At 35.3% G+C, this 22,752-nt stretch overlaps 1 protein-coding gene across 1 annotated transcript; it reads right to left on the bottom strand.

The window, feature by feature from the left end:
• Positions 1 to 8,055: 8,055 nt before the first annotated feature.
• LOC120625177 lies at positions 8,056 to 11,453 on the bottom strand. Its single transcript, XM_039892156.1, has 2 exons — positions 8,870 to 11,453; positions 8,056 to 8,390 (listed from the first exon to the last, which is right to left on the bottom strand). Exons 1-2 carry the CDS (start codon positions 8,976 to 8,978, stop codon positions 8,188 to 8,190), a joined length of 312 nt encoding a protein of 103 aa, XP_039748090.1. The 5' UTR covers positions 8,979 to 11,453; the 3' UTR covers positions 8,056 to 8,187.
• Positions 11,454 to 22,752: the final 11,299 nt, after the last annotated feature.

The raw sequence follows: 22,752 nt of genomic DNA, 5'->3' as shown, positions 1-22,752 counted from the left end.
TCCAAATACCAAGGTCTTGTGCAAAAGACAACCTATTTATTAATTTTAAAGTATTCCAATAGCTTCAAATGACGTATCCGATCTCGATCGTCGAATTACAATTGAGTTTCAAATTTAATTGCTTCTCAGATCATTCCGCGCGATTGTGGTTGCTACTCCATTAGTAACTGACTTGCTCGTTGAAGACCCCTTTTGTCTTTAAGTTTCTTGTACCTTTTTGTCCCCGCTTATCCGTGTCGCGTGTATGGAGATTTGTCATTGTTGGCTTAAGACATACTAAAAAGAAGACTTAAGAGATAATAAGAATAATAATAATAATCATTTATTTCAGGCCTTACCCATAAAATTTAACATCAGTTACGTAATAAAATTAAATGCAATTAAAATAAAATATACATGTCAAAAATAAATTAATTAAAAAAACTAAATTAAATCGAATCCAAATAAACCAAATCAAAAATAAAATTTAAAGAAAAAGAAGAATAAGAACCAAGTAATAATAATAATAATAATACATTAAACTAAAAAAAAAGAGTGTCAGTACTTATGTACACGCATTAGAAGTTATACTTCTTTGGCGTATGGAAAAAAATAATTAAAATGTAGTAGTGATTAACGATATATATTAAAATCAATCAAAAAGATTTTATTTAAATAAAAAAGGTTTTATTAACGTAATAATATTTATTTATACACACTGTTTGTACTGTTACGAGACACGTGTTCTAAATATAAAAATACTAGTATATACAACTTGAAAATAGTTTTCATGCCACCTAGAACTAACTTTACGATGTAAAATTCAGGTGTCTGTGCGCGCGCATCGTAAAAATTCACTTTCATCATATTTCTCCATCGCGCCAAAAGAAGTATAACTTCAATAAGTATACGTAGTATAATAATAATTTATAATTATATCATCATCATCATATCAACCCATTGCCGGACACGGGTCTCCTTCCAAAATGAGAATTTTATTACCTTAAATACTCACGATGTTCAACTTTACCGTTGAAGCAAGTGATATTTTAATTCCATTAGTGGTGAGTGGTGAGTGCTGGGATTCGAACTCGGCCCCCCGAAGTCCTTACCACTGTATCACCGTTTCCACCGGATTTATTACTACCACAAGATAATAATCTTTAAAGCTCGCCGATTGGAGTAGCAAAGTCTTTTATACTACCTACAAAGGGGGGGTTTAAGGTAATAAACACCTAAACCTTTTGACAGCCGAGTGGCGCAGTGGGCTGCGACCCTGCTTTTTGAGTCCAAGGTCGGTTCGATTCCCACAACTGGAAAATGTTTGTGTGATGAACATGAATGTTTTTCAGTGTCTGGGTGTTTATCTGTATATTATAACTATTTATGTGTATTATATTCATAAAAATATATATATTTATCAGCTATCTCAGTAACCATAACACAAGCTACGCTTACTTTGGGGCTAGATGGCGATGTGTGTATTGTCGTAGTAAGTATATAAAAAAAAATACCCTTTACAAAACTACTGAGTTTCTTTTAGGCTTCTCCTCAGTAAAATGAGCTTTCTGAACTGATAGAAGGCTACAAACAGACAGAAAAAAGCTTGTTGACCTCTGCAATGCAGTAGTTGTGAGCGCTGTGGTATCTTAAAGGGTGTTCCTGGTTCGAACCCCAGAAGTGAAAATGTGACAATTTTCGCTGGTCTGATTGGCTTCAGCTGTAGCTCGCAACCACCTTACCAATACAGATATGGCGCCAAGCGACTTAGCGTTCCAGTACGATGCTGCATATAAACCGAATAAAGTAATAACCCATACCGCCAGATGGGATATCTGGAAAGTTCACTACTATCTGAGACTGTATATCATATACCACAACGTGGCATTGTAGTCAAAGGCTAACTTGTAGTGTAATAAAGAAAACAAACAAACGTTTGTTTTCTTTATTACACTACATAAATTACACTTTATCAATATTTTAAAAGTAAAAAAACATACTAAATTAGTGCGTCAGAGATCTATTAAATAAGTTATACCGGTTGATAAAGGTTCCCCAGAGAGGAACTGGGGTCGAAAGGAACCGGGGCATAGACAATAGGGACAAATTACAGCCGGCCAATTTAGCCGCTGATCCCCTATTGTTTCCGCACGCTGTCTGCACTGCGACCAAAACATTTTGAGACTATAATATAAAAATTATATAAAAATTTATTATTTTGTTTATTGGTTGGTGTGTTTATTTGTATCTATGTTATTGTAGCATTCTAACATATAGCCCAATAATTTATATACGGTATTGTTTTATTCCAAGAAGTGTTTAATTACCATGGTTATTACACTTTTATTCCATTATAGCTGACTTAGAATTAAATAAGTTGATTTGGAGACTTTTTTTAATGAAGGTCTTTATAACCTATTCTAAATAATATATTATCTACGTTGTGTAAGCTTTTTTTTAACTTAGTATTATGATCCCTTTACCTTAATAAGATTTCATTTTTATCATGTAGCTATCTTATTTTCAGTTAGCTGGTGAGTTTTTCTTGATGTGGGGTGAAAAATAAAACTGTTTATCTTCTTAATAAAATCAGCAATTTGTAGTTAATTCTCTAAATTAATGTCTGTTGCCAAAAAAGGTAAAGTCAACTTTATTAAATATTACCTAACTTTTAAACGTTTATAACAATGATAGTGTTTCTAACACAATTGAAATTTAGGTTTATCTTATCAAAACACGTAGTCTATGTCTATTTCATGGAGTAGAGTAATACAGATCCTTCCCGCTCTTCAATGTAGGATACTGGAGTGTAAATATAACTACATCATATTATTTTCCCCTTATAGGTACTCCACCTTTATTGAATATGGAACCATTCTGAAGATACATACAGATAAAACAAATACTAATGGACCGTATCATAGTATCAGTTAGAAACGTTGGCACTCCAATTACAGACCATTAACAGTAGTATTACTGACATTTACCGTTTCCAATTTCACGTAACGCAATAATTTTAATATGATAATAACAAGCAATGTACATGCTTATCAACTAAACAAAATGACATGACTTTCTATGCGGAAACCTCGGTGTTATTGAAAATACACGGTCAGTCGATCCATCATTGCGGTGCTTCGTTGGACGTCGTTCGAGAGAATATTGGCCCGCTGTTCTGTAAGATGCATGGTGTGTTCGTAACGTTTAGACATATAAATCATGTCTAAATAACTTGGTACATCGTGTGGTGCAAATTGTAATATTTTATTTTCTTTTGTGATTATTGTATGTTACTTTTGCAACCTTTTCATCATCCGCGTAAAGTTATATAAGCATCTTGAATCTAATGATTATTCTAGTCATGGGATGCAGTTTAAACCAATCACATTGCTAGATAACTTGAGGGTTTAATTTCATCATTTTTACTTATTTAATTAACAAGCTTCAAAGATAATAACAAATATTTGAGGATAACGAAAGGTATTTACTTATAAAACGTGCCCTCTGATAGGCGGTGGAAAGGAATATGCCAAATTCAGAGATCCAAAGTAAGTCACCGATCAAGTTAACGATATTCGCAAATAAACGTACTTAAATAAGATAATACTTTTTTCGCAAAATTTGTAGAAGTACATCAAGGTATGGCCATGTGGTTGTTAAACATTCGGTGTGGGACATCAGAAATATTTATTTATCCACGAAAAATATACTTAAAAATAGAAAAACAAAATATGGTAAGTCCGAAGCCCTTATTCTTTTTTATATTTAGCTCGAATCTAGACTGTGTATGTACTGTGTACAACAAAATATTAATTGACTGTGACATGGTGGTAACAAGAGAAACCCGACTAAGTTTGTTTTCGGCTCTTCTTAAACTAAGGTTGCCTGGCAGGAAACACTATTAAGCGATAAGGCCGCCTCTTGTATTCTGTTTTTATTTTATGTTGGTGTATGTTAATGTTGTGGTAAACAATAAGAATAGAGTTAAATAATAATAATAAGGTCCGTTTGAAACCCCACTTAGCTTTAGTTGTATGTTAACGAATGTAGCTATCCCGGCACATTAATGAAAACATGAATATCTTAACGCTTCATTAGTCAATAATAATAGGCCTGCATGACTAAAGTTATTTTTAATATAAGTTTTACTTTATTAGCGGCACAATCAACTATCAAGATTATCCAATCATTATATTAGGTTGGTGCTACACTTGTCGCCAATTCGTTCGCATCAACGCGCCTCTATTTAGACGATGATTGTTCTATGATAGTGAATTTACGTTGATTCGAAGCGGAACTATAGATGCTACCATTTTATATAGACTCGTATAGCTTGTGAAAGTTCATGTTCACCCAACTTAATTTATATCTTAATATATAAAAATCTCCTGTCACGATGTTTGTCCGCGATGGACTCCTAAACTACTTAACCGATTTTAAATTAAATTGGCACACCGTGAGCAGTCTGGTCCAACTTAAGAGATAGGATAGCTTAGATCTTTAATTATAGTCACAATTATATTTTATTGCAAATTATTTGTCTATAATTAATTGACAGTCACATATTATATATATACTACTATGATCATTTAAGACTTAGCGATACTGAATACTTTAAAAACAAAATCAAACGCAGACGAAGTCGTGGGCAACAGCTAGTATATTATATAAATTCAGTTGGGCTAACATGAACTTTTTAGTCAATTATTAAAAATATTTATGTAGTCAATATGTAAAAGTAGTATGTATGTTCATGTAAGTTTATTTTAGTTTTTTGTAACATCCCTTATAATGAAAAGCAGACAGATAAACAGATAAACTTTCCACTTTTTTATCGGCTTCGTACGCTCAGGTTGCTTTTAAAATATCACTTTTAGTGACAAGGCTGCCTTTGCACCCTAGCAATAAGTTCTATTACTGTTTTCTTTGTGTTTTTCCTATTGTGTTGTGTTAAAATAAAGTTTTTCTATTCTATTCTATTCTATTCTTAATTTTACAAATGCGAAAGTGAGTTTGTGGTTGGTTTTACCTTCCTTAACGCCCTAATTAAGCAACCGATCAACAAAATTTCTGGCATAGCGTTAGTGGAAAGGACTGCTTGTATCCCAGGGAAACGAGGGGTTCGATGAACTCCAGCTAGTTGTGTCAATAAGGTAACGAAATGCTTTTATTTCATTACTAGCGGCCCTTCGCGACTTAATTCGCATATAAGTCAATCTTAAAAGATAGTCACATAGTGTCACGGACTTTTTTTAGAACTTTTTTATACCTACATGATTATATGCAAACTTTAACCGTTTACGCAGCGGACTCTCAAAAGGAAAAAAACCCCGTATTTACACAGTCAGTCAGTCAGTTTTAACAGTCTTCATTGTGGCTAAGCTCTTATTGGTCTTACCGTGATATAGCGAGATATAAAGCCTATATAATTCGTCGATAAATGGGCTATCCAACACTTGAAGAATTGTTCAAATCGGACCAGTAGTTCCCGAGATGGTGGCGGGCGAACCTGTCACGGAGTATGGTAGTCATACCTCTAATCGGTTTCTACTTAACATCGCACCGGAACACCAAATCGCTTACACACGTCTTTGTCGGTAACGTAAATAAAATAAATCTGTTTATTATAAATAAAAAATACATTGTTTTTTAAATCTCAATTACATTACGCTAATCTTCATTATGGAAGATTTTTGCGCTCGAGACGATAGCACAAATGTATATTAATTATTATATATTAATTAATGTTTAATGTAAGGAAAAAAAAAACAAAAGAAATATTCCTATAGTATTAATTAATGGCATTTGTAGGAATGGGCTGGATGAACTACCGCCTTGTAGTTTTTGCACGTACCCTGAATGTAATAACGTATCAATTTGTTTTTGATTTGCTTCAGGTTTTTATTTTCAATTACTTCTAGTAAAGGTATAGGTGATTTTTCTAAAACACTAGGCTCCCATACCCTCTTTACATAAACATTATTAAATGTGGGTGTTCTAAACATAGGTAGGTAGGTTAAATGACGGTTCATAGGTCTAGCATTGTTGTTTAATTTGCAAATGTTATTATGATACTGGGTTATTATTGCTAAATCCACTTTGTCATAAACAGACAGGTAACTAGCCACGGTCAAGGTCTCCCTCCAGACCAGACTAGAGCAAATTCAAAAATTATAAATTCCAAAATTGTCCTTGCCGGGAATCAAACCCGGGACGATCTACTAAAATTCACAGCGCTCACCGTTTCGCCAGGGAGGTCGTCCGCCCTAATTTATATTTTGTCAATCGATTCGGATTGTGCTTTTCTACAATTCTTTTTATGTATTTGAAAGCCTTACTATTTAAATCGCTCTCAGATACGTTTTAGTTAGTGTTGCCCAAATTCAGTCTTGGTCTTGCAGTCTTGGTCTTGTTCTTGCGTTTTTGCAAGACCAAGACCAAGAACAAGACCGCGTATTTTTAGCAAGACCAAGACCAAGACTGACCGTGCAAGACTTGAGCAAGAACAAGACATAGCCTGCAAGACTCTTGCGTCTTGCAGCTAGGACTTAGCGCTATTTCACGGAGTAGTTAGGTGTAACAGTTCGGTGTATAGGTAGGTAGGTACGCTAAGGAATTCTATGAGACGCAAAAAACTATATCAAAGAATATGAAAAACTGGACCTATGCGCATTACGACTAATACCATAAACATAGCGAATAAAAAAATATCTATTAAAATCAAACTGAGTGCATGCATAGTTATGTTTTAACCATCGGCACTTTGATAATGCGGCATCAAAGGTTTTGTACTTACTTCTCAAAGAAATTTGCCGCTTTTCGGAAGTACATGGTTATGATACACGCGCCGGCGGCTTCTTTTGAAATCTAAAACAATCGTTGCCGCCGCGCCGAAATCATAACATTTGACACTATTCATGCAAAATAATTTCGAATTTTAAGAGTACCTACAGGTGTTCCAAAGAATAAATAAGTTTCAGATTGGTGATTTTAGATTGGTGGAGGACGCATGAGACAGAGTATCCGATTTTATCGAAAATGGCCCGTGATTTTCTCTCAATACCTGCAACTTCAGTACCTGCTGAGAGGTTATTTTCTAAAGCATCATTAGTAATTAGAAAACATAGAAATAGGTTAAGTGATGAGTCAGCCAGATGGTTACTTTGTATTAATTCTTGGTCAAAAGAATTGATATAAAGTATCATAACCTAATGATAAAGCTGTTGATTTGTGTTGTATTTTATTTTTTATTCAAATAAATGATAAATCGTAAAACTCTTTTATTAAATTTCTTATAAGTTGAGGGTTCAATCTCTTTCTAGACAGATAAGTATTGTTCTTTAAAATACAGTCAAGTTATTGTAATTAATTTGTTTTTTTACATGTTTTAGCAAATGTAAGCTTATAAATCATAAATGTTTATTAAGAAACAGTTACTTCCATAGAAAACGACATATAGGTCAGTTGATTTTTCGAATTTCTTATCAAATCTTCAGTTATTTATTAATCTGCTTGATCTTTACTATGGCTATGTTAATTCAAGCTCACAATGTTCCAATTCTAATACGTTTTTCTAAGATTTAAAGTAAACTTTAATAAATAGTAATAGACTAATAGGTAATTGCAAGACTTGCAAGACTCTTGCTGCAAGACCAAGACCAAGACCAAGACTGGGAGCGCAAGACCAAGACCAAGACTGGCTAAGTCTCGTCTTGTTCTTGCATTTGGGCAACACTAGTTTTAGTATCTCGACTAGTTTTTAAAGTTATCATTATACTAAATTAATAAATATACCACAACAATACACACATTACCATCTAGCCCCAAAGTAAGCGTAGCTTGTGTTACGGGCACTAAGATGACTGGTAAATATTTTTATGAATAATATACATAAATACTTATAATATACATATAAACACCCAGAAACTGAAAAATATTCATGTACATCACACAAACATTTTCCAGTTGTGGGAATCGAACCCACGGCTTTACACTCAGAAAGCAGGTACACTGCCCACTGCGCCAATCGGCCGTCAAATCTAATGATACCTTATGTTAACTTATTATGTCGTAAGACCACAGCACGCAACCTCAATATGAATTAATTAGGCAGTTAAATGAGACAACGTTTGAAATACTTAATCACTCATTTAAACGAAACAAATACAGTTAAACAAATTCAATATGTAACAAAACTATCGATACAACTTAAAACACTGCGCTTGCGCCGGAATCTACCCCACAATAATCTTTTTCTTCGCGCCCGCGCCCTCTTGACTCCAGCGCCGCCGCCGTGGCGCCGCTTACGTCATCGGGGTTGCCAACACGGCCCTCCTGCACCGTGCATGTCCCCAGGCACGTAGTAAAGTCCAGTAGGTTCCCATCACTTATTTGTACTATGAAGGACGTATCTGCAATTAAACATTGAATATTACATATCAGTATAACAATTACATTTTACACCTATTCATATTCCTTTAGTCTTAGGAATATTTGCTCTATTCTTTGCATCCTATAACAGCATCCTTTTCAAAGCTCTTTTATGCTTAAGTAACTTTATGAAATCCGCTGTTTTCTTATGCACTGAACTGCCTGACTCAGAATCATTGTCTTTATGCTTAGACAAGCTGTACAGATACCGTTCACTCCTTTAGTCCGGAGCAGTGCCTGTTCCAGTTTATCCCTTTATACTTAGGGAGTGACTGCTTCAGCTCACTACTCCTACCTTGGAAAATGAACTGAACCTGTATAAACATGCATTAAGACAGATCAGCACACTCTATGGTATAAGTATATAAAAAATATAAATAGCGACTCATTAGACTATTCAAGAGATCAAACTTTATTTAATGGTTAAGTAATTTGCAATGAATTTAATAAAATGCCTTACTCAATTTTGCCAACACGCATGTTACTTGTTTAGGATCCATTTTAATCAATGCACCAATCATCAATTCTGATCCACGGTTTAATATTTTCCGCAGCGGCCACTCCATCATATTTCTTATTGCATCTCTCACTGCCTCTCATGTCACTGATTTGATACCTATCTCGCCCCAAACACTTTCCTATTTGGAACGGACCCTTGAATGCTGGTAGTAACTTCCTACTCCGTCCATCATTGGTTTGGCTTTGTATTTTTACCAATACTAAGTCTCCCTCATTATATGTTTTGGCTTTTATGCGGTTTCGATCGAATCTTTGTTTCTGAGATATGGCATTAATATTTATATTCTCAGCCGCATCTTTTCGTAATTTGGTCACGTCTATAGTATGTTCATTACCACTCTCAAGTCCGGGTCCTAAACTATCCCCATCAGTACGTAGCCTATACCCCAATAACACCTCACAAGGAACTGCTTTTATTGTTTTTTGATAACTACTATTAATTCCTTGCTGTAACTGAGTTATGCACTCATCCCAGCAATCTTCGTCTAAATTAGCCCCCATAGTTTTCATGGCCTCCAATATAGTCTTATTAAACCTTTCAGCTTGCCCGTTTGAACGTGGCATGCCCGTGGCAATCGTGTGAAGCCTAATATTCTTAGATAAGCAGTAATCTAGAAACATTTTGGACGTGAAGGCCGATCCAGCATCCGTAATAAGCCTCCGAGGATTTCCGAATATTTTTGAAACATTTTCTAATTCGTTTAATACACTACTGCACTCAGTATTAGGTACTGCTGAAATAAACACAAATTTGGTGAACGCGTCTACCATAACCAACAAATACTTGTGATTGTTTTTAGTAACGATAAAGGGCCCTAAATGATCCAAATGCAAGGTATGGAACGGTTGGGCATATTTTGGAATTGAATGTAACTCTCCTTCCTTCGATCCACCCTTGGTTTTATAGTAAACGCAATTAATACAATTTTTAATGTACTTTTTGACTATGTGACGCATCCGTGCAAACCAATACCTAGACGCTATTCTTTCAACCGTCTTGTCAACCGAAAAATGACCAAGATCGTCGTGGTTGCATCTGATTATTTGCCATATGCACTTCTTGGGAACCACCCATCGTCGACCTCGAGTAGTGCGTCGATAAACTTTATTCCCAAGAAGTTCATATTTATCAAATATTTCCCTGTGTTTGTTCCCTTCCCCCGATACTAAAGCTCCCCTTATAATCACCAATTGAGGGTCTTGTAATTGGACGGAAAGCAACCAATCGGCTTCTGTAATCGACATAACTACCTCACTTTCTGATTTCTGACCAGATTCTAACGGATTTCTGCTAAGAGCATCGACATGTTGCATTCTGCTACCCTCTCTATGAATGACATCAAACGTATACTCTTGAGTTGATAAAACCCAGCGAGATATCCGGGGGATAATATCTTTCTTTGTTAATGCGTAGCGTACCGCGTTACAGTCAGTTACAATACGGAAATGCGTACCAAGTAAGTAATGTCTAAACTTTTGTAGAGATTGTACAATAGCTAGTAATTCTAGTTCGAACGAATGATATTTCTTTTCATCCTCGGTAGTTTGCCGGCTGTAATAATGAACGGGTTTTTCGCCTTGTTCTGTAACTTGCATTAATATACCGGCGATCCCGTCTCTGCTTGCGTCAGTGTACAAGACGTTCTCTTTATTGGGGTCAAATAGTACTAGTATTCCTTCAGAGGTCAAAGTCATTTTTAAGGTTGAAAAAACACTATCATGCTCGGAGGTCCACCGCCATGCAGTATCCTTTTTTAATAATTTAGTGAGTGGACTACAGACCACGGCGCAATTTTTGATAAATTTCCGGAAATAGCTGATAAGACCAAGGAACTGGCGTAGTTGATGCACAGTCTTTGGGGTTGGGAATTCGTTTACTGCCCTAACTTTAGTTTCACTAGGTTTTACGCCTTCGGAATTCACTCTATAGCCCAAAAATTCTATTTCTTTTTTGAGAAAATTACACTTTTTTAGATTAAGTGTCAGTCCATTTTCTTTGAAAATGTACAACACCTTTTCGAGGAGAACTAAGTTTTCCTCGGCGGTTTCACTTACAATCAGTATATCATCTAAATAATTAATTATGTTACCAAATCTCATGTTACCTACGACCTTATCCATCATTTGTTGGAAACATGACGGAGCATTAGCCAACCCAAACGGTAAACGTAAGAATTCGTAATGCCCATCTTCGGTTATAAACGCGGTCTTATGAATAGATTCTTCAGACATTTTAATTTGGTAGTATCCGCTTTTTAAATCGAGGTTCGTAAAAAACGTACACCCATGAAGCCGATCAATTAGGTCTTCAATTCGTGGCATTGGGTACTTATCTTTAATCGTTAGTTTATTAAGTGCCCGATAATCAATGCAAAGTCTCTTTTCTCCATTTTTTTTATTTACAAGCAGAGCCGGACTCGCATATGCCGATTTACTTTCTTGGATTATCTGAGCTTCTAAAAGTTCGTTAACCATTTGCCTAACAATTATTCTATCAGCATTGCAAGTTCTGTACGGTCTTAAATGTACTGGCTTATCACTGTTCAAATGGATAACCATCTCATGACCCTCGACTTTATCTAACTGTTCTATATTTGAGGCTATACATTGTTTATATTTATTAAGGAGCGATGTTAATTCGTCTCGATGCGAGTCAGTGTTGAAGCATAAAGGCGCATCGTTCACCATATTGCAAAATTGATTAAAATTAGTAACGTTTTGAAAAGTCAACGTGTCACCTATTCGTGTGTACATCAAATCAGATCGTTCTGTTACGTTACGACCAATCAATATGTCGCATCCAGATAATTCGTTAAGGATATAGACTTCAACGTCACTGACACAAACAGAATCTAACTTGATGTTCACTCGAACTGTCTCTGACACTGTCTTGATACTATCATTTGAAAACCCTTGCAATGTTACCGGTACGTTCAATTCATAAATTTTGAAATTGCATTTCTTGGCAAAGTCAGATGTCATTAAGGAACAACTACTGCCGGTGTCAATAAACGCTTCATGAGTAGAATTATTAATGCAAATCTGCTTACAGAATTTATTTTTCATGTTTGTTTGTTGGACAAGTTTGGTTTCCGGATTCTCTATTGAACGGTCAGATTTTTCACCCTTTGAATTTTTCTTATGAAAACATACGGATTCTGAGTGCCCTCTTTTCCCGCAAAATTCACATTTTACATTGCACTGTACTCTTTTATGATTGCCACCGCAATTGTAGCATTCTAACGCCTTACGTATTGGGTTCGCGTTAGTTTTGTTAGATATATTCGGAGTTACCAAAGCGGAAATTACGGCGGGAGGTATTTGACTTTGAAGAGGTGTTATTACCTTATTGTTCACCTCACGACTACCTACATTATTATGATTGACCGTCTGTCTACTCTGTTTTGGTTTATAAATGCGGCTATGCAAAAACCCAGCTAAACTATCACACGATTTTAATTCGCTAGCTTCGACAGACGCCGTTATATTACTATCACCTATGTTACCTAATATGATAGAGATAATGTCACTTTCTGAAAATTTTAAGCATAAATTATCAATTTTAGCTTTTTGTTCGAAGAAAAAATCATATAAAGACTGATTTTCGATGGGTTTCCGATCAATAATATAGCGTAATAATTCAAACATATTTCTTTTGACTTTGAAAGTATTTAGAATTCTATTTTTCCAGTCTTTCCACAACCAAGCCGTCCACAGGTGATCATTCCGTAAAATAGACTCGTACCAGGTTTTAGCGGAACCCTTGAGCTTGTTAAGAGCTTGATAACGTACAATACTATCGGACCACCTAAACGTCGATGCATAAGATTCTATTATATTTAGCCAGGCAGTAACGTTATCGGTTAACGGATCAAAGTCAGGTATCATGTTATGTAAAGCATTCATATTTGTACTTGCGGTTCCAGCATTGTGTAGTTTTACCCTTTTTCGCACTCGTGGTGTCATCGGCGGAGTCTTTGTACCACTACTTGAGTTGCTCTCCGTCGAACTGCTACTACTTGACGAAGATCGTGTGCGTTTTGACTGGCGTTTGCGCTTATTTTTGCGTTTCTTGCCCATTTTGTAGGCTAACTATTACACTAGGATGCGAGAAACGTATGCCACTTCTGATGTTAACTTATTATGTCGTAAGACCACAGCACGCAACCTCAATATGAATTAATTAGGCAGTTAAATGAGACAACGTTTGAAATACTTAATCACTCATTTAAACGAAACAAATACAGTTAAACAAATTCAATATGTAACAAAACTATCGATACAACTTAAAACACTGCGCTTGCGCCGGAATCTACCCCACAATAATCTTTTTCTTCGCGCCCGCGCCCTCTTGACTCCAGCGCCGCCGCCGTGGCGCCGCTTACGTCATCGGGGTTGCCAACACTTAATAAATACACTTATACGGGGCTGACATATAAGATTAACTACAATTAATACAAATATGGCTCATATCTACTGTACTATACTACCTGTACTGTACTACCTCTCTCGCTAAGTACCACAATTATTAATGCACAGGATATTGAGCTCTTATCTATCGTCGTTATAATCCGGGATTACGTCTGTTCAGATCCAGTTCTTGCGGTTACATGTTTACATGTTGTTTTCTTGTTAGAGACGTACTTGAAAAACATAGAAAATTATAGTTTAACTAGCTGCTGTCCGCGTCCTTTATCCGCTTTTTTTAAGGTCTTTTTTAAAGGTCAAGGTCTTGTTTTTAAGGGATAATGTAGCCTATGCTACTCTCCGATTTTTCAACTAACTCAAAAATCAAGTTGATTGGAGGCTTAGCTGAGCGTGAAGGAAGGACAAACAAACAAACACACTTTCGCATTTATAATATCAGTTTAGAAGTAAGGGTTATTATCAATGTAATACATAAATAAATAAATATACTACGACAATACACACATCGCCACCTAGCCCCAACGTAAGCGTAGCTTGCGTTATGGGTACTAAGATGACTGGCGAATTTTTTCTAATGAATAATATACATAAATACTTATAATATACATATAAACACCCAGTCACTGAAAAACAGGGATGTTCATCACACTAACATTTTTCTAGTTGTGGGAATCGAGCCCACGGCCTTGGACGCAGAAAGCAGGGTCGCTACCCACTGCGCCAACCGGCTGTCTGAAAAATACAGAAAATTGTAGCAAAAGACGTCCAGTGGTTGAAATGACGATGTTAAAAACCCGAATTCTTTTAATGTTACGGGTTATATTCCCTTTTGGGTTTTATTTACCTTGAAGAGTACATTACGCCGTTCATCCAAGTTATTGGCATTAAGAATTGACAATAATCTTTAAAGACCATCAACCTATAAAGGAGGTCGTCTGTACCCAACATTTACTCCTGACACCCCACATCCTAGAAAACTTTAGTTACGTTTACTTCTTATTAGGTAACAATATTCGTTGAAAAGGTAACAGGCTAAAGATGATTTTTATGAATAGACCTACACTTATAGATGCCAAATAAGGTGTTACGTGTTATAAAACTTCATATTTTATTATAATGGCTATCATCTGGGTAGGTTGTATTGGGAATTTGTGGGTAGGTGGGTAGTACTTAAAAAACTGCCATCCATGCGTGGGGATCTTTTTTTTTCTGACAGTTCGTCAAAAATCAGCGATCCGAGTCGACACACTCGCCCTGTCGAACGTAAGATAAATTATTGTTGGTAGTATCCTGGTGTGCAGTGATTAACATAGTGTGCAGTGACTATCATCAAATCCTGTGAATCAAGGAAGTGTTCTGAACAAAAGCCGGGTTCGAGCGACCAGGCACAACGGCGACATCGAGAGGTAGGTAATAGCTTATTGTCTTTATTTTGTGCTGACGGTTTGTACGAAATAGGGAATTTTCGATACGCGCCTTACCAGTCAATTCATTTCGCTCTTGATTGTCTTTACACAGTATAAAATAATGTCGCGGTTTTTAAGCTAAGATCTTTGAACTTCGCAAAATATTTTAACGCAGCTTCTGCATTAGATATAGTGATACAAGAAAAAAAATTATATGTAGTAAATACTAAATATGCATAATAAAGTTGATAAAATTTAAAAAATCCATAAATTGTAATGTGGTATCGTAACAAACATATTTTTGTTCGCTGACATTGCAAACGCTGGCTAAACTAAATTAATGGACAACAGAATTGCATTTATCAATCACTCCAAACCTCAGGAGCACCTCAATAGTATTTGCCCCGGGTGCAATATGCACCCGGGGCAAGCTGGGACGGGTCGCTAGTTCAAAATAAAGGGCATAAAAGACACAATTTGGAAAGAATCAAAGTATCATCTACCTATTAAACCGTAGGCTTAATTAAATAGTTTTGTGTTGACAAACTTCGCTATGCAATCTAGAGTGTTAATAAATTATAAGAAAAATAAGTGCACTCTTTGTTCAAAGAAAAACAAACACATTTCACCCATCCCAATCAGTGCCACATCACCGTTAAAAGAAACGTCTCGACAACAAATCTGTGACAGCCCTGTTTGCATGGACACACTGTACTTAAGCTTATAGAACAAAATACCCAAGAATATTGAATAGTGATAATATTATCATTAACAGTGATCTTTTTATACTATTCGATCAATAATGAAAAGCACTTATGCAGATATTATACGATAACATACAAAAACTGGACCCATTTCTGTTTGACAATAAGATATATCGCACTTAATTGCTTATTTAGATGTTAAGTTGCTAGTACTACATTATAAGACATGATCACATTGCCTAGTATAGAATGGGTTGAGAGGAGAATCCGTGGGTGAGTGCTTTTTTCAGACACTTATTGATCACAATAAATATATGTAATTTGCCTATATCAGTTAAACAGTTCATCAGCTTCTCATGAAATCCAAACAAAGTTTTCCAGTTCCATTTAATTTAATGTGAAATACTTCTAATCTTAAATTATTACTGTACTATAGAAACCAATGTAATTTTTTATATTTGTGATGCGTGACGCCTTAACTACTCAATCGAACATAATTAAATTTTATATACACGTTATCAGGAATATGAAATTACAACAAAAAAATTTATGAAAAAAATACTTTTGAACAAAACGAATTCTTTGACAAAATCTACATTATCGAGTGTGAAGCTACAAGCGAAAGTTGGTAATAGACAATAGGCGAACATTTTAATATACAAAACTCGCTCAAGAAATGCGATGCCCGTGTGTGAGTTATGTAAAACAGCACGACACCCAATTAAGGGGATAGAAGAGCAAATTTTTCACCACGCCGCCAACCCTATTTGGTTAACGCGTTCGTCAAAGAGATACTCTTAAGTTGCACTCATACAAACGCCGATCAAGTGCGGATTCTTAACACTCCTCTCACTTTATAAGGTACCGACTTAAATTAGGGTTTGCAATTGTACTATACAAGCTTACGTCGTTAAGCCTTGTTCCCTACATTGTCAATCGTCTGGATTTATCAGGTTGTTATGTTTGTTTTAAATAGTGTTTATGTCGTGCGAGGTGAAAATCCGGCACAGACTGCACAACTTACAGATACGATTTAGCAATTTATCTTTTGATTGTACCTATCCAGCCTTTATCGATAGAACCATTTTACGCTTTCTTGTTTAAGACGCTGAGGAAGTAATCTGTCATCATCATCATCATCGTATCAACCGATAGACGTCCACTACTGGACATAGGTCTTTTGTAGGGAGTTCCAAATTCCACGGTTCTGTGCCGCTTGGATCCAGCAGCTATCTACAACGCGCTTAATGTCGTCTGTCTACCTCGTTGGGGGTCGACCAACGCTGCGCTTACCAGTTCGGGGCTGCCATTCCAGCACCTTGGGACCCCAACGTCCATCCTTTCTCCGAACTATGTGCCCGGCCCATTGCCACTTCAGCTTCGCGACTCGTTGAGCTATGTCGGTAACTCTGGTTCTTCTACGAATCTCCACATTTCTGATTAGATCGCGTAGAGATACTCTGAGCATAGCTCTCGGATAAAGATAAAGCCTTTGAAGGTGGCCTATATATAACAGACCACTGCTCGACTAACTAGTGGATGCCAACAATTTTGTCTGCGTCTTATATCTGATATTCCGTGAGATTAAGAAATATTTATGGCCGTCTCGAGAAAGTTAGCTACAAGCAAAGCTTAAAGCAAAAGAAAGTCAATGTACTCGTACATACTAATTTTCAGAGATAAATATCTTTGTCGAAGGATTTCAATACTTTCGTTAATTATTAGAAACAAATTTAATTTATCTAACTTGAATAACAGCTTCACGTACTCTGCAAGACATGGAGAGACATGGGTGGAGATCGCGCCTTTCATAACTACGGTCTGTTTCTGAGAATTTTTCAGACTAAAATAACATTATAAATTTATGAATCGCTCATGAAATCGAAACCAGGTTTTCGTGATCCGCAGTTTAATAATCCAAATACATATTCACATAACATTATGAAACTCTCAAATAGTTAACTCCAGAATGATGTTTAAACGTTCAGACAACTGAGAAATAGTGCAGTTTATGGAAATAGTGATTAAGTTTATCAGTTGAGTTTCTTACTTCTTTTTGAACTAGGTAATCTAATATACTCTGACCGTGATAAATAGGTATACCATACGAGCGACCGGTGTGAAAAATACTAGGTAATTATAGCACATTAGTCATGTCTGTCTTCGCTTTATACTTTGATGGTCAAGATAGTGCAAGTTAATGTGAGAACGCGTTGACGACTTGAAATTGAAAAATTAGCGAGTTAGTTCCAGATACAGTGCTAGTTTAATTAGTAACTGTAGACTATAATTTAGTATGCATCATCATAATCATTAGCAGCCATAAAGCCCCATATAGCCCACAGCTGGGCTAGAAAAGAAGATGCAGATCAACCACGCTGCTTTAATGTGCTGAATGAAAGCATCGAAAGTACATAAGCTATAATAAGTAATACTTAGTTAGTTCTTCACAACGAAAAAAAGATAATGCGACATATGTATACGTGACATATTCCTAACTATACGGGGTTATAGAATACGAGCACAAATTAGCTACAGTATAATTAAAGGGAATCTCAAACAATCTCGTGCACTTGAAATAAATTTACATGAGGAGAAATTGATATACAATTGATTGTGCACAAGATACAAATTTATATGTCAACAACTTTATATGGCATTTAAACCAATAGGTTTAAACGATTCAGTAAGATTATCTCAAAAAAAGAAATTTAAAAGTTCGTTTTTTACATTTTTAAATAGGTATTTGGATGCCAAAAACTGCACTATTTAATATTATGAGTAATTACTTAGTATTTTGATTGTTTTGAATATTTCGAATTACTAATTTATGTTGATATTTTCTCAAAGTTTAGGTAAGAAAACTTAAGAATCAATGCAATCTCGAAAATATGAAATATAATGAACTCAAGTACTCCTAGATATCCTCAAAAACAGCAAAAATAATTGATGTAATTCACGACTAAGATCCATTACGATCTTACAGTTTTAGTGCCTAGGTTACGAAATTGAAGAAATTAATGAAATTATCAGTCAAAAAGCAATCAATACTTCAAGGTCGATAACATTTCTTCTTCAGGCAAAAAAGCAATGTTTCAAAATTCTTCAGAGTTTGTTTTGATAACATACTATGAAAATAAAAAATAAAATAATTTCTTCAATCGTTATACTCCACGCCAAACACATCTTCGGCAATGTACCCTCTACGCACGGTTCGCTCCGAAACCTGAGCATCCACAGGAGATGGTAACTTTACAATGAATAATTGTTAAAACAATAGCAAATTTCTTCTTCAGGCAAAAAAGCAATGTTTCAAAGTAAATGAATTCAATTTAACTGATTTTTATAAAAGTATTTATTATTCACTATTCTTCGGGGTAGGTGTGGATATTTTACATGCCAAGTTATTCATTAAAGCAACGACATTTAATTTAGAAAAAATATTAAAAATCAAACATATTGAGCTATATACAATAAAGAACCACGTATTCTATTTTAGAACTAAATAAGAAAAATTCTTTTACAAAATTTGAAGGAATATGGCATAAAAATACACGACATACTCGTACCTAGTGAGTGTGTCGTGTATTTTATATGCTGAGTATAATAATTAGTCTCATGATAGTTACCATTATACAATAAGGTGTGGTGGCAGTGTTGATAGTAAAAATATCGTTTTCCAAATTTAAACTAACCTATAATAACCACTTGATTGCGCCGCAGTCTGAGAGGTCGTTGCATTTGAAATTATAATCCACGACCCGTTCGTAGCAGCTACATCTCAGTTAGGAATCTAGATCTAAAACTGGAGTTATTGCGGACGCATATGACCGATACATCCTTTTAGTATGACTTAATGATCGAATGGTGGGATTAATAAAAGCGGAGCGGGGTAAATATATAGGTACAGAATGTTTCGTACACCTGCAGATTGGGTATTGCAAGCCATTTTTATTAATATAAAACCTATAAGAAAAGTTAAGTTTGTTGGTCTTCCGAGTTTGTTTCAATTGATAACATATTATGAAAATTAAGCTTAATTTGCTACACTCCGCAAAAAGCAGGAGAAAATGTATGGTGTGATTTATAATTTCTTCAATCGTTACACTCCACACCAAACACATCTTCGGCAATGTACCCTCTACGCACGATTCGCTCCGAAACCAGAGCATCCACAGGAGATGTTAACTTTACAATGAATAATTGTTAAGACAATAGTAAATTAAGCTTTATTTTCGTAATATATTATGGATTTCCGCAAAGTTACGCCTGCTTCTATCTAATATTTAATTGATAACGCACACAGCTGCTTAATTTCCTCGACTGTCATGCTATGAAATTCAAAAAACTCAGCAGTTGCTCTTTTCCAACATCAACAAGTTACATTTTACATGTTATCATTCATTTTTCTATGTTGTGAGAGATGAAAGCGGAGCTGTATGCTTCCAAGCAGCCTTGTCATTAAGAAATTTATCAAATGTATAGTAACCTCGCTGTAATAAATGTGTTTTAACATATTTTGGTTTGGTAACCTTAGGAATCATATTATAAAAGCCTATACTCAATCCCACAAAAATAATTTGTAGCTTAAGCTTATAATCTGTAGCTTTCGCAGTATGTACGTTTTATAGCGTAGAACTAACTCTTTGCAAAAATTTTGCTAAATCAGACAGACTTTTCCTGCATGTGTAAAAGGACCTCTAACTACGAATCTTTCTTTCTTTTTTTCTAAGCTGGATAGTGAAAGACGTAAAAAACGAGTAGGTACTACGATACATATTTTGTGCAAATTCAAGACAGTTCTGAAACTAACATAGTTTAAAAATGTATAAATTGGTATTAATTGGGCATATTTGCAACAGGGCAAACAACAGACATATTGAGATTTCATATTAATATTTTAAAATCCGCTAAGTTCATAATCGGGGATCAGAACGATCGATTAGAAACCCAAAGTCAGACAAAGGGCCAAACCTGGTAGAATATATGCATTCCTGTAAAATTAGCAAAAGTCTCTGGTACGCGGTTTTGAAAAGAATACATACTCACAAAGCATTTAACATTATAAGTTACGGTATGGGATTATCAACCACTATAAGGTAGACCATTCTAGTTAAAACACTAAACCACTTATTAATAAACGTTACGTAGCGTCAAAATAAAGTACAATAAAGTCAAAAACGGTAATAGCCCAGTGGTGAGCGGCCTTACTTTCGGGCGGACCGAGTTTAATTTATTTATTCATTTATACTCTTTATTTGCACACAAAAAATACAGAAGAAGAATAAAAAAAAAACAGACCGAAGCAGTATACAAAAGACGGCCTTAAAGTAGCGATCTCTGCCAGGCAGCCTTAGATACAAAAATAAAATAATACAAAATAAATAAATAAAATAATAATAATAATACACTAACATATTATACTTTAACATATCGTAAATACATTAATAACAGTAAATACTATTACTAGTCGTCTTTAATGTACTAAACTGTACAGATTTTTGATTAAGAATGCCTTATGTTCAATTCCCGGCACAAACCTCTTAACTTTTTTAGCATTAAAATATCACTTGCTTAACGCTGAAGGACAAATTTGCATGCCTGGGAGTTCACTATGTCATGTTCTCAAATGCATGTTAAGCTCACCAATCCGCACTTGGCCAGCGTGGTGAACTCCGGCCTAAACCGTTCTTATTCGGAGTACCGCGCCCAATAGTAAGCTAATAATGGGTTTATTATGGTCGACGTCAAAATAGTAACGCAGTGTTTTGTCACAAACTGTTCAAATCAGACAAAACCCTGCGTATCTTCAACGCTACACCACATTTATAAGTAAAGGAGCTTAAATATTTTTAAAGAGTTTCTGCCTTCTTGATCTACAGAAAGATCTTTACCCTAGCTCAGTTTTTGCTATTCAGATTGCGAGGCCTAGTATCTCCGCTATCGCAAAATTACGCAAACAAATCTCCATTTTAAAATCGAAGCAAAATTTATGCCCACAGGCGAAATCTACATAATGTATAATGATTGTAAAAGGTATTTTACATAAGCCCTTATTTCCAAAGGAAATGTTATCTGTCCAGCTATCACGCTATCATTCATTCTAACAAGCTTTCCTGTACGGTGTACCACTAAACTGCATTAACGAAAACATTCTTTACTGCCTTAGCGTTAAAGGTTATAAGGAAATGTTGTAGGTTGTACAGCATATGTGGGAAATGCCTGGTTGAAGCGTAAATATGAAACTAGTTTGTGTAATTGTTCAGGAAGGGAGAGGTTAGGTTATTTAATACGTATTAACTTTGACTAAGCTCAATAAATACGTAGATAGGGCTTTGTGTAATAAACAAAAGTTGTGTACGACTTCCTTTTGTGCGAAAGAGAGTACAAACATTGACTAGTTTGATAGTTAAATAAAACAGAATTAGGATCATGTAGAGCCCTCATACAGCCATTATTGCATGCAGTGCATTGTGTCTATAAACAGTGAAAACGCCGCGCACGTCTCACTTCACATTTGCGTGTTCCTAGCTTCCTAGCTCACAAACTCTTCTCAATTTTATGGTAAACGTCTAGAACGTTAGAGGTAAATAATTACTGTCAACTGTGAATTAACTGAACGCCAGTTCGAGAAACACTGCTAAAATGGAGCGGTTCTTGATGCTTTATAATAAGCCGTGTACACGATTTCTATTATGTTCTTTTCTGTGTTAAAAAAGTATTTTACTGTATAGTTATCTATGTTAAAAATTAAAAGGATTATTATTTTTTCCAAGAAAGAGTTGATGGTGTTTGATCGTGTTTGATCGTAAGTCTCTGATTCCAATAAATAATTAACATGTTTTGTATTTGTTTATTTTAGAACAGTTGAAACAGTTGGTTTGGCTGGTATAGCCTACGAGTATGTTACTTTCCGTCCTTTCAAATAACTTTATGCCAAAATTCAATTCGATAGGTTGTTAAGTTGGGGCGTCAAGGAAGAACAAACGAACAGATAAACAAACACACTTTCGCACTTACAATATTAAATAAGGATAAGGATTTACTTTAATTTGGCTGAAATTGGACACTATGTGATTTCTTCACTTTCAATTGCCTGAACTGCTGACGAGGGTTGGCTAATTTTAGCGCAGTAATTAGCCAATCTGGCTGTCTTAAATTTAGCCAGCATTTAAGCACCAGTCCTCGTGAACATGAATTTGCCAAATTCCATGGTTCCATCAATGTTAAAATAATTATTTTTATATTTAAGATTACGAGTTAGTTCTGTCCACTGATGGTAAGTT

The sequence above is a fragment of the Pararge aegeria genome, chromosome 7, assembly GCF_905163445.1.
Source record: "Pararge aegeria chromosome 7, ilParAegt1.1, whole genome shotgun sequence".
NCBI lineage: Eukaryota > Metazoa > Arthropoda > Insecta > Lepidoptera > Nymphalidae > Pararge > Pararge aegeria.
Note: the sequence above shows the minus strand (reverse complement) of the source record. Positions and strands in the feature narration are given on the sequence as shown.